The 12,448-nt window shown below is 34.7% G+C and overlaps 2 protein-coding genes across 15 annotated transcripts; one reads left to right on the top strand and one right to left on the bottom strand.

Moving 5' to 3' along the window:
* Positions 1 to 1,830: 1,830 nt before the first annotated feature.
* Positions 1,831 to 4,539, top strand: LOC101262472 (tubby-like F-box protein 5). Of its 2 annotated transcripts, none has more exons than XM_069293882.1 (5): positions 1,831 to 2,295; positions 2,663 to 3,039; positions 3,129 to 3,216; positions 3,438 to 3,567; positions 3,696 to 4,539. In XM_069293882.1, the coding sequence occupies exons 2-5, from the start codon at positions 2,692 to 2,694 to the stop codon at positions 4,363 to 4,365; spliced, it is 1,236 nt and encodes a 411-aa protein (XP_069149983.1). In that variant the 5' UTR covers positions 1,831 to 2,295; positions 2,663 to 2,691; the 3' UTR covers positions 4,366 to 4,539. The 2 variants fall into 2 exon arrangements, with proteins under 2 accessions (XP_069149983.1, XP_010316378.1); XM_010318076.4 differs by having other exon boundaries at positions 1,831 to 2,114.
* A 1,546-nt stretch (positions 4,540 to 6,085) lies between these two features.
* Positions 6,086 to 12,062, bottom strand: LOC101262165 (U-box domain-containing protein 5-like). 13 transcript variants are annotated; one of them, XM_069293880.1, is made up of 8 exons: positions 11,747 to 11,935; positions 11,459 to 11,616; positions 10,509 to 10,571; positions 9,781 to 9,966; positions 9,249 to 9,361; positions 9,024 to 9,131; positions 7,501 to 8,600; positions 6,086 to 7,111 (listed from the first exon to the last, which is right to left on the bottom strand). In XM_069293880.1, exons 6-8 carry the CDS (start codon positions 9,048 to 9,050, stop codon positions 6,349 to 6,351), a joined length of 1,890 nt encoding a protein of 629 aa, XP_069149981.1. In that variant the 5' UTR covers positions 9,051 to 9,131; positions 9,249 to 9,361; positions 9,781 to 9,966; positions 10,509 to 10,571; positions 11,459 to 11,616; positions 11,747 to 11,935; the 3' UTR covers positions 6,086 to 6,348. The 13 variants fall into 13 exon arrangements, with proteins under 13 accessions (XP_069149981.1, XP_069149982.1, XP_069149978.1 ...); XM_069293881.1 differs by having other exon boundaries at positions 9,249 to 9,318; positions 11,747 to 11,888; XM_069293877.1 differs by having other exon boundaries at positions 9,249 to 9,318; positions 10,509 to 10,574; positions 11,747 to 11,888.
* Positions 12,063 to 12,448: the final 386 nt, after the last annotated feature.

Raw genomic sequence — 12,448 nt, forward strand, 5'->3', positions numbered from 1 at the left:
TAATTTTATATATAAGAGATTTATATTTGTGTCACCATCATTACGTGCTTGGAAAGCATACGGTGGAGAGGGACATTTGAGTAAGGTAATGATACTCTCACGCGTTTCCCCAACAAAGTGATAGAAAAGCAGACCAACCCACCCTTTTTTTCCGGCATTCGAAGTCCACATTAGAACTTTTATTAAATTTAAATTGCACTTTACAGGGTTCATTCAAAACTGATGGTTTTAACAAAATTTTCTTTATATCCATGGCTCAAACACAAAACTTTTAATTGGAGGTGAAATTGAAGACATTTAAATTTTGTGGAACTCTACAAAATGCGTTTAATTCGATTTGAAACTTCACAAATTGTGTTCAACTCAAATAAGGATTCTTGAAGGCTACTCAACTCTAAACCCTAGTTTATCCTTATATAAAGGGTTCTAAATTCTCTTAAAAGGCATCTCGAAAGAGATCAAGATCTCGAATACTCTACAAATTGATGATTTATTCATAAAGAGAGGTCAAAATCTAAATCATTCTAATTCGTGAAATATATCACTAACGGCCCTCGAATCATGAATAAATCTCAGGAGAGTAAAATTTAGGGATTACCAGAATTGTACCCCTATTTTAATGAATAATATTATATTTCTTTATATTTTATTTTTATAATTTTTTTTTGTTTTTCATATGTTTAATATTTGTTGTAAACAGAAATATTCTGCACAACAACATCTGTTGGTAGACCAAACCATCCTCATGACACTCAATACAAAACTCTCTGGTCAAAAGTTTTTTATCGTAATTTTTAAAATGTATATGTTTCTTTTTTAAATTTGAGTTCGTAAAATTCTATATCATAATTAACGTTTATACGTATTATATAATCTTTAGCCATAAATATTCTTAAAAACTACAAATATTTTAATAACACTTAAAACTAAATAGCCATCCAGTAAATAAGATTATATCTTTAAGACATAATAATGATAAGAATAATAAAATAGTAATTAAAACACTTAATATTTTTTTAAAAAACATATGAATAAAAAATGTAATAAGTATTTTAGGACAAATAAAACAATAGTTAGCTAGATTAGTGCGTTTGACTCCTTGTGACCACAATAAAAAAACGTTATTTTTGAATATTTAACGGTTTTCTGATTTTACCATCCATTTTTTGAAGTACATAAAATCAATTTTAACCTCACCAAAATTCATGCACTTGCTAATACGCGTATAGATTTATCCATGTATAAATTGCATGCTTTATGTTTATTTAGAGCATAGTTTTATATTTTTTTAATTTTAAAATAAGTGTCATTTTAGTTTTGAAAAGATTATCATAAAACAAGTGTTATGTTAGAAATTTAAAAAATAATTAATAATTTTTCTATTTATACGCTTATACTACATCTACTATACTTTAAATTTGATAGAACTATATATAGCAAAAACTCACATCATTTAGAGATTTAATTTTTTTTATAGTTTCTAATTTCTACTATACTTGATGTAATATAGAGTAGTATGCCATAATTTTTAGCTGTAATTTCTACTTTATATATATATATATATATATATATTGTTTATCCTTTGAGAAATTTGAGAATCAAAATGTTTAGTGAAACTTTTAAGAGAAGTGCTAAATGACCAAAAAATTTATCAAAATTTGATCAGTAAATTTAAAAAATAAAATATTTTTTTCTTTTAAAATAAACTATTTTTTCTCATTTTTTTAGTAAATAATATTAAAACAAATATTTTTAAAAAGTAAAATTACATTAAAAAAAATCTCATTTAAAATATTATATAAATAGCATCAAATATGAGGGACAATTTTTGTCATTTTGAGACATCTGGGTGTGGGAAAACTTTGATAGATACGCACACAGAGAAGCCCCTTTCGTCTTCCTAGCTCCTGACATTTTTCCTTCAATTTGTTGGCGGAATTAACGGCGGTTTTTCGGTGGTGGTGCCACTGGTGTTTCCGGCGACATGACATGAAGTCTAAAGCGTCGCCGATCCAGTGTTCCACCTCATTCGCCGCGTTTTTTCCTTCTTCGATCTCTGCATCCCGCAGCTTGCTTTCAACGATTTCATCTTCTTTGTAACTCGTGTTTCTTAGGTTTTCTCCTACCCTTTTCTGTGTTTTGATGCATTTATGTTCTATGGATATATTTCATTTTCATAATCTCTTCTTCTCTTCCTAGCTGCATGTCAGCTCTGCTTTTGGTTTTCGTCGGAGATAGTACCAAAATGCCACAAGATCGCACATTTTGATTGTTTTTTCGGTTTTTTATTCCAGGGTATTTTTTTGCCTTTGTAAAGAACCTCACATTTTAAATTTCTGTTTTTTTTAAAAAAAAAAAAATAGTGGCGGAATCTCAGAATTCCGATTTTGAGTGCTGAGGTTTAGATTTTGAAACTTGGGATATGCTTGAAATGAGATAAAGCACCTGTTCTTACATTCTTGTTGATCTTTTTTTCTCCCTCAGAAAAGCTATGGATTTTGATCAAAATATAGATAATTTCTAGTTTGTCTTGAAGGCCATATTTTGGATAGGAATTATATGGGTCCGAGTAGAGCAGAATGTTTGAAATTGAGGTTTCGATAATTGGTTGATGCTGTGGTTAAAAGGCAAAGTTCTAATTGCTTTACCCTTCCATTTGAAGGGAAGTTGCAGTTGATGTGATTGATAGAAATGTCTTTGAAGAGCATTGTTCGTGAGCTGAGGGAGATGAAAGATGGTATAGGGAATATATCAAGGAGGGGAACAGAAAGAAAGCATTGGAGCAACAGAACCCGGTCACATATAGTCCCTGATGTGGCCCTTTCTGATCAAATTGAACAAGGGCAATGGGCAAATTTACCACCGGAACTTCTTCTTGATATCATCCGTAGGGTTGAAGAGAGTGAGTTATCATGGCCTGCTCGATCCGCCCTTCTCTTTTGTGCATCTGTTTGCAAATCGTGGAGGGGAATTACCAAGGAGATTGTTAAGACTCCTGAGGAATGTGGTAGGCTTACCTTTCCCATTTCACTGAAACAGGTAATCACCTTAGTCTATTTTACTTTCCTTTCTATGTATGTTTATGATGTTGATTGATATTAATAGAGAACTTTTACCGTTTAAACCAGCCGGGTCCCCGTGAATCCCCAATCCAGTGCTTTATTAAACGGGACAGAGCTAATTCAGTTTATCGTCTCTACTTTGGCATGATTCCATGTAAGTAATATCCTCTGCCTATCCTGTTTGTGCTGTAAAGATTTTAAGATCCTACTTTAATGGGGAACTTGCACTTAGGCTGATGTACATTCAAGTTAGTACACCAGATAGAAAATTCACAACCTTTTAGAACTTCTAGTGATGTTTGTGGTCAATCTTTTTCATCGGAAATTCTTCCAAGTCAATGAAAGATGCATAACTGATATTTTACTTCACGACAGCTGAGGATGAGAGGGATAAACTATTGTTGTCTGCCAAAAAAATCAGAAGGGCAACAAACACAGACTTTGTGATATCATTTGTTGCAGATGATTTTTCTCGAGCTAGCAATATGTATGCCGGTAAACTGAGGCAAGTTCAATCAAATTTCCAATTATATTTCCTTTTCTCACTCCTCGTCGACCCTTCAGATTGGCAGGAGGCAGAGAAAAGAATCTAATTTCCATTTTATATAATGTTTGAGAACAATTTTTGACCAGGTCTAACTTTCTTGGGACCAAGTTCTCCATACATGATAGCCAACCTCCAAGTGATGCAGCCATTCAACAACCTGGTCGTCTCAGTCGGAGATTTCATGCAAAACAAGTTTCTCCAAGAGTTCCTGCGTGCAACTATAGAGTAGCTACCATTTCGTATGAACTCAATGTCCTTCGTACCAGAGGACCTAGGAGAATGCATTCTGCCATGCACTCTATCCCCTTGTCTTCAATCCAGGAGGGTGGCAGTGCTCCAACACCTAAATCATTCCCACAATCTTTTGATGAGAAGTCATTTTCTGCACCACTTGCAATAGCAAAGGAGTCAGCTATGGATATCAGCTCCTCTGGCATTTCAAGGTCAGCAGTAACGGCGACTTCTCAAGACATACTTGTGCTAAAAAACAAGGCTCCTAGGTGGCATGAACAATTGCAGTGCTGGTGCTTAAATTTTAAAGGCCGTGTTACAGTTGCTTCTGTGAAAAATTTTCAGCTAGTGGCAGCAGTTGATCCATCTCACAATATACCAGTCGCAGAACAAGAAAAAGTAATTTTACAGTTTGGAAAAATTGGGAAAGACATCTTCACCATGGACTACCGCTATCCACTTTCTGCTTTCCAAGCTTTTGCAATCTGCTTGAGCAGCTTTGACACGAAGCCAGCCTGTGAATGATTTCGTGCAGATTGCAAATCAAGATAAGCTCCTTTTCTTCTCTTTGGTTGCTTAGTAATGTTCCAAATTCATGTAGAATCCCTGAGGAAGTTCTCAACGCATGACCTTTGTATAAATGAGAATATTCGTTGTGCCATGTGCCAGTTTCTCCAATAGCATTCTCATGTTCCAATAGCATTCTCATGTTTACTTTCATGTGCAAAAGATAATTATGATCCATACAATCCCCTTCCAATGTTTTTTCATGAGCATTAGTTCTCAGTCTAGACCTTTGAGTTGCTAACTTGCATCATTTCTGATACTTCAAAGCTGAATTTGCATTTGTACTGTGATACACACCAGTTTTTCATTAGTTCAATGACTAGTCTTGGTCATCATAATAAATTATATTGTTCCTACCATTCGATAAGTTATTCACCTAGTTTATAACACTATCTATCCCTTTGCATATATCAATCACTATTTGCAACTAAGTTTTCCCTAGGTTCTGGAAACTATACGTCAAATGTCTGTTAAACTTAGTTTCCCTTAGCTATTTCTTGTCGTAAGTGTAATAGTCCCTTGGAAATTTCAGATTGTTTGTGTTGAATTGGTATCTGGTTGAAGGCTTGAAGCTGCTGTTTTGGACTACTACCAGCTAGATAGTTGGGTGACTTTGTCTGTCCCGAAACTCTTTATAAATAATACTAATATTTGTCCATTCTTTAAACACGTTATCTTTGTTTCACGATGATCTCAAAGTCCTCCTTCTTATTTTGAACATCTCCAAGTTCTTTGACAATAGACATATTACAGCAGCAAATATCCATTATATATATAATTAGTACTGTACTTGTTGAATCACGTGAAAGTTACTATGTCAAGGGAGAGAACTTACGCAATTTACCAGTCTTAGCTATTATGGCCATTTAAATGTGCAATTTTATGCCCAAGTGCATGTACCTCACCCTGTTTGAGTAACAACATTTTAGATCCAGAAACTATGACAAAAAGTTTGGTGAAAACAAAATGTCTTTTTCTTACATCCTCGTATTAAAAGTACAACAAAGCTGATTTGAAGGTCTAAAAAGCTTTTTTGAAATAAATATTTCTTTTTCCAACAAAACAAATAAAAACAAGCAAATTCCACATGTTGTGTTTGAATTATGTATGTATTGAGGTTTGAGGTGAAGAACATATACAAAAAACGAGAAATTTCAGGAATTTTTTTTCTGGCTTCCCAGGCTATAAGTTTACTTTTAAATAAGATAGAGCCAAAACAGAAAGAGGACTAAATACAGAAAGTATAGCACACCAAGAATTCCCAATTATTATTAGTCAACTTCCAGAACTAACTCGCTCGTCAAAATTGAACAAAAAATAGAAATCAAGACACATACATTTGGAGTTGGAAAAAAAAAAGAAGAGAAAAGTAGAATGACGAAAAACATATGTTCCTACCTATTTTTTGGGGGTATTAAATAAAATTAACCAATCAACTGAGCTACTAAGATTTAATCGGCGTGATATGTTTGCAAATCTTATTAATAATGATGGTGTCCAAGTCTAAGTAGTAAACAATGCCAAGTCAAAAAAATGACCATATTACTACGAAAACTTTTAGCTGCTTTAAATATTGACATTGATTAAGAGTCATTAGAACCAATGTCACAACGATGATGATCTCCTTGAGAAGAATAGGAAAGTAGAGGACACAGATGGATATTCATCAACTCTCAACTTTTTAATCAAAAAATGACCATCTCTTTGAAAATTTATCATATTTGTACATACAAAATACACTATACACCTGAATATGTTGTCCAGTGAAATCAATTAAATACAAACAAAAACTAGATACAACAACAATAATTACACCTTCTATCCCAACTCTCAAGCAGCTATAACAATATAAATGCTTACTGTCTATGCCTCTCCCTAACAAAAACTAGATTAACCTGTGAAATTATACACATCCTATCATACAAAAATCTTCAAACCGCATCACTTTCTATTTATCCTTTTGGCAGTAGTCGAACTACGTTTTGAGAAAAATTTCCCAAAAATTCCTGTTCCTTCGGAATGAGATTTCTGTTGAGTAAAGTCAGAGGTAGGGGGTTTAGGAATGTCGATTTCCGGTTCGTAAGATTCTACAGTATCACTAAATTCCCCCTTCAGCAGTCTCAGCAACTCCAAAGCCATTGCCTTTGCTTTGTTGTTTCCATTAATAGATACAGAGACGAGTTCAGGGATGACACCTTCATCCATTACCAGTTGACAATATTGAACCCGTTGAAGGCATAAAGAAAGAAGAAAATCCACAGCATGTTCCTGGTCCTTGCGACTCTCACGCTCAAGCAGTTTCACAACTGCTGCAATGCATCCATCAGTTTCAGCTATAGCAATTCTAGCATCTTCTTTGTTGCACAAACTATGCAAAATGATAACACAATTTCTTGCGAGTGCTGTATCTTCAAGAAAAGGAACCAATTTTGGGACCAACTCTGAAGGTGCAATCAAGGAACCAATTTTGCTACTTCCTGACATGTTACATAATATTTTGATGGCTGATTCCTGCAATTCTCTACTGTGGGCATCAAGAATCTCCAGGAGAATAGGTAGTGCACCAGACATGGTAATTTTATGGTGACAGTTTTGGTGGCGGGACAACACTTCGATTATAGCAATAGCTTCTTTAGAAACCTCCGAACCAAGCAATGAAGTCAAAAGAGCAAATGCATCATCATTCAAGTATGGCAAACTGCTTCTGAGACGGAGGAACCATACAAGTATCAATATGTGGAAGCAGAATAAGATAGAAGACGTCACTTACTAGTATTTCAAAAAGGCCCAGAAGCATTAAACACCGAGTGTATCAAGATAATTAATTGAATTTCAAATTGGATTTGATTAAAATAAATAAATTCTTCCTAAGGGGAAGAAGTCAGACATGTTCACATTTTCATCAGAAAAAGTAACTACTTGAAAGGGATTTCAAAATTTTGTAACATGGATTTCTCCCCCCAGAGATTTTGTTAGAATGATTTGTTACCACAGAGGTTCTTTGAGCAGTTACCCGTTTACTAATCCTCTTAGGTGGGGGATGCCATCTACGATAAAGAATCAGACACTGAGAGAGAGAGAGAGCAGGTTTACCCGCATTCATCTAGAACTGCTAATAATGACTGACATCCCAATAATTGAGCATCCTGATCATCACATTTATGCGCATCTTTCAAGAATCTGAAAAGTTTTTGAATAAAATTGTCCGATGACATCCAATTGCTAGCTTCATCGTTTTGTGTCAACATGTTTCTGATGTTTCCAACCAAGTTGCATTGAGACTCCCAAGAGAGTGAACTGAGCCTTGTTAAACGCTCCAGTTCCATTTCATGTATGCTTTCACGAGATTGACCTTTATGAAAGTCATTTGAAATCTTAGAATGCGAAGTATGTGATACAAAACTAGCATCTGAAGTTCCCATTGATAAATTGCTGAAGTCTATATTTATAGATAGATCCATCATTGAACTGCTCAAGCTAGCAATTGAAGTGGAAGATGATTCCCATGAGTGACCTACTGCTGCTTGTACACTGGGATCAACAACGCTGACCCCATGTGCTGCAGTCCACCTTGATATAAGGTCCTTCATTGAGTTATTTGGGGTTGAAGACAAATGAACCAATTTCCTTTTGGTTTTTGGACATGTATCATTACCTTGAGCAAACCATTTTTCAATCCAAAATCTTTCATATGTTTGTCCAGAAGCAATGACAACGGGATCATACATTAGTCTTGATGATAAAGGACATTTGAACTCATCCGGAAGTCGAGAGCCGTTGAAGATATCTCTTTGAGCATCATTATAATTACATTTCAGACGAGATTCCACTTCAAATTCAAGAGAGTCTTCATGCTGCAGAGATCCATTCTCTGTGTGCTCTGCCACAATAGATTTGCCATTTTTGTTGAGAAGACTCAGAAAGAACAGTAAGATTTTCCTTTTTGGTGGATCACCCTCCCCAATTTTCTCCAGCTGTTTTTTGATGGATCTTTTCTCTATCAAAAGATCTTTTGGAGATGTGATACGCAGTTTCTCCATAGCAATTTGAATAGCCTCAAAGACGTGTCCTTCCCCTGAATGTGTTGTAGACGTATACTGATGAAGTAGCTTGCTCAATACTTTCCTTGCCTCCTCTTCAGATGGGTCCAAGCTGAATATTCCAGCTCCCAGGTCAGCAACCAGTTGCGATATCTGCAGCCAATAATGCCATTGAAGTGCTGTCAGAGCCATCAAACAGAAACAGAAACCAACCAGGTAGAGAAAGGGAAAGAAAGAAAAAGAAGAATCCACAGTTTAAGACTGATCCTTCTTCCTTCTCTTTCATTGTAAAGCAAAGCTTTGAAAATAAGGATGAAGGAAATAAATTGGACGAGCTCGCAGGATAAAGAAACAAAAAGCTCTGGCAACAGTAAATGGATAGCCTAATGTAAACTGCAGACATTGTCATTTAGTTTAACACAGCAAAGTTATTTTCGATTAAAACTGCATACACTCTGGCTTGGATGTAGAATTAATAATCAGGACACACCAACAATGTCTTTGCCATCAAGATGGACAGAAAAAGAAAGCAAATAAACACAGACAAATCTCTAAAAAGAAAATATTTTGACTCACCTGTGTAGCCAACATCACAGGAACCATATTCTGCACACAGCTCAAGCTTTGCTCAAGCAATTTTTTTGATTTGTTGCATCTTGAAAGTATAACATTTCCAGTTAGTGCCTGAAAATACGGTGCTAATTTTATTAAGACTTAGTTCTCCATTATATGAATGAACACATTAATTATCCAAACAGGTAGATTGATAACATAAAGAAGGATTGCACTTGCAGCATTTACATTTTTACACTTAATTGCATGACCTTCGAGTGTGCTAGTAGTTGGAACTCTTTGGATCTTCTCTCCCTTCCTATGATATATAGAAATGTAATAAAAAAAATCCACTGGAAAACCTACAGATGTTGATGATCAATTAAATGCCAGCCACTAGCCAAATATTATACACTCTTTTCAACTAATTTCTGAAGCAAGTAATCTCCTATTAATGGGATATATATATATATATATTTTTTGATGACAAGGGAAACCCGCAGCCGCTATCCTTTTTGGATGCACACAGGGTAAACCGCGCCCTATGCAATAGCTCGCAAACCACATAGAAGAGGTAACCGCACCAGGCAAGCCTGGTGCGACGAGCTCGACCCAGAAGGTAAACCCCTTGCTTTCGCTGGCAAGGGGTTTCGAACTTGAGACCTCCAACATGGAAGTCCCAAGCTCAAACCATTAGGCCACCCCGAAGGGTATTAATTGGGATATATATTAAAAAAAAACAGACAGAATTAGTTCTGTAAGATTGAGTAAAGATGCTTACCAGGTATAGTTTACTGGATTCACTACAATGCTGAAGAATGTCCTTGGCTTTGTCAAGTGCTCTGTTTATCTGGCAAAGTACCTGTATTCCAGGATTGGATCCAGGACGGGCTTCTTCAATTGCTGGAAGTAACATTAAAACTCCAGCTACAAATTTAATTAGTTCCATGCACATTAGACGATGCACCTGTAATCATCCAATGTAGGATATATTTAGTCATAGAAAAGATTGTATGGCAAAACATAAATAGCACAATGGGACTCGATAATGACAAGGAAACCATGAAATTTGACAGGTACATAATCCATGAACAAAACTTAGCATTCTGCAAACTCGGAAGGACAAAATTTAAACCTATAATGCTGCAAATGAGGTAACCACTTTAAATTTCAGATTTGAATTGTAGCATCCTCATGAAGATTCAGTCCAAGAGTTAAATAACCCTTTTATAGTTCATCAGGAGCTAGAGCTGACACATGCAAAACTCCATTACAAGAAAACATTTTTTCCATTCTCTTTATATACGACATAGTGACTATTACTCCTTAATGTGAAGGCACCAAGATTAAGAGGAGTGTTGCTCTAGAGATGAGTGAAATCCGGAATTTTTGACACATCTCATTTGTGATTAGAAGAATGACTTGAGGGTAAATTGCCTTAATTAAACTCCGCGTGAAGATAATATCAGGAGCTAAAGAAAACAGATGGAAGAGCAGAGATTTCTATACCTTAATGTCACGAGGAGATGGTATCCCAGCAATTGAAGCAGCATCACTCCCCATAAGGAACTTCTACTAAAGAAGAGCAAAAAACTTAGTTTGTAATATTGAGTAATAAATACAAGTATCAACCAGTCAGAATATAACAGAGAATAAAACAAACATGAAAATCCATATGAAGAAAGGACAAAATTCATCAGAAATAGAAATATTTCCAAAATAAAATAATATATATTTAGGCATATAACTAGGCAATTATTCTATATCAGGAATTCATGGCTTCATTAGCATAAATTGACAGGAACAGCTTTGTGTTTACACACTCTAAGTTTCTGATGAACAAAAACCTATATAATCACACAATCAAAAGTGGTGTTCTCTCTCTAAAGCATTTAGATGAAACAGTCGCACAATTCAATAAGGTATCAGAGCTAGCAAGTGTTCTTGGGTTTAAATCTCACGGCCAACCAAAGAGCAAAAAACTATTTCCACGGGCTTGGCTCATAAAAAGAACCAGCCCCACACATGAAATAGCCTAATTAAGTAAACACAAGAACTGATAGTCACACAATTCAAAAAAGCAGATCTGTCATACAACAAATTGATGGTTGAGCATCATGTATCATATTCATCTTAAAGGTGAGAAAATCTATACACAAATCCATAAAAGATTGAAAATTTTACTTATAAAATCATTACATCTCAGGCTATAACAAATATTCACTTTCTCCTCTCTCTTCAATTTTCAAAATAATCAAGAAACACAAAGACAGATGCATAACCACATCTGTTCTCCTTCACAGACGAACTCTAGAAATAAGAAAGTTAACATTGAAAAGCCAAAGAGAACAAACTTTACTTAACAAGCAATTAAGATTTAAAATTCAGAATTTCTTTTTGTACCCATAGCTGATAGCACCAAAACCTAAATAAATAGGTAAGATGCATAGTATCCATACCTAGGGGAGAGTAACAAAGAACCCCTCTCTGATTAAGATGAAAATTCAAAATTCTGTATAGTTCCAATTGTTTCTTTACAGTTCCAGCAGCAAAAAACTGAAGTCCACTTTCAAAAACCTCATCAAATTCCCAGCAAAAGCGAATACTTTTCCCAATTCTACACAAGGAGAAATAAGACCCGATTCTTTCTCGTCAAGACTGGGAAAACATACTCATATTCGCAATTATTAAGTCTTGAAAACCAAAACATTAATTAAAGCTGCAATCTTTACACCTTTTTGACGAACCTCGGAAACAATAATCATATGAATATATGATAATTATGTTTGTAGAAGCAGGCGTGGAAGATTTTCTTTTGAATATGAGAGAGCTCAACTTTGTCAAGAGTCAACACATAATAATAATAATAATAATCTCAAAACTCCAAAGAAGACCGCACTCAGCATAAAGATACAATTTTTCACCTTTGTCCAGTCAATCAACCCCACACAACTACCATTGTATTTTAATATTTTAGCATACTAACTACAAAAACTGCTCACCAAGGGATGTTTGGTTTATACTGACAAATTATAATGTATGGTTTGTTTTAATAAGCTAATAATACAAAGATATTATGCTAGCGGTTGGCCATAGATATTCAAATATTTTTGACAAATATTATTTGGATGAAAATTTGGGTGAAATTTTACCATGTGTTTGGCCATAGAATTTGAGAAACATATTTCATTTTTTAAAGAAATATGATTTATACCCATAAGTTTTTAAAACTATCAAACTAACCATAAATTTGTATTACATAGCACAATAGAAATCTCACGTAATAAGATTTATGACTTCCGCAACAAATCAACAAGAATCATTACAGTAAATATTAGTATAGTGAAAAGGTCTTGGTACAAATCATGATAATGAAAATACAACTAATATAAATTCGGGGAAAAAAAAGAGAAGAAAACAAAAGAAAATATATATTGCAATCACTAAGA

This window comes from Solanum lycopersicum, chromosome 2, assembly GCF_036512215.1.
Source record: "Solanum lycopersicum chromosome 2, SLM_r2.1".
In the NCBI taxonomy this organism is placed as follows: Eukaryota; Viridiplantae; Streptophyta; class Magnoliopsida; order Solanales; family Solanaceae; genus Solanum; species Solanum lycopersicum.

Coding starts and splice junctions, on each gene's coding strand:
- LOC101262472 (XM_069293882.1), top strand. CDS start 2,692: ATGTCTTTGAAGAGCATTGTTCGTGAGCTGAGGGAGATGAAAGATGGT. Junction 3,040..3,128: donor TTCCCATTTCACTGAAACAG/GTAATCACCTTA, acceptor CGTTTAAACCAG/CCGGGTCCCCGTGAATCCCC. Junction 3,568..3,695: donor ATGTATGCCGGTAAACTGAG/GCAAGTTCAATC, acceptor ATTTTTGACCAG/GTCTAACTTTCTTGGGACCA.
- LOC101262165 (XM_004232368.5), bottom strand. CDS start 10,562: ATGGGGAGTGATGCTGCTTCAATTGCTGGGATACCATCTCCTCGTGAC. Junction 9,132..9,780: donor AATCCAGTAAACTATACCTG/GTAAGCATCTTT, acceptor CCGTATTTTCAG/GCACTAACTGGAAATGTTAT. Junction 7,112..7,500: donor GCAGTTCTAGATGAATGCGG/GTAAACCTGCTC, acceptor CCTCCGTCTCAG/AAGCAGTTTGCCATACTTGA.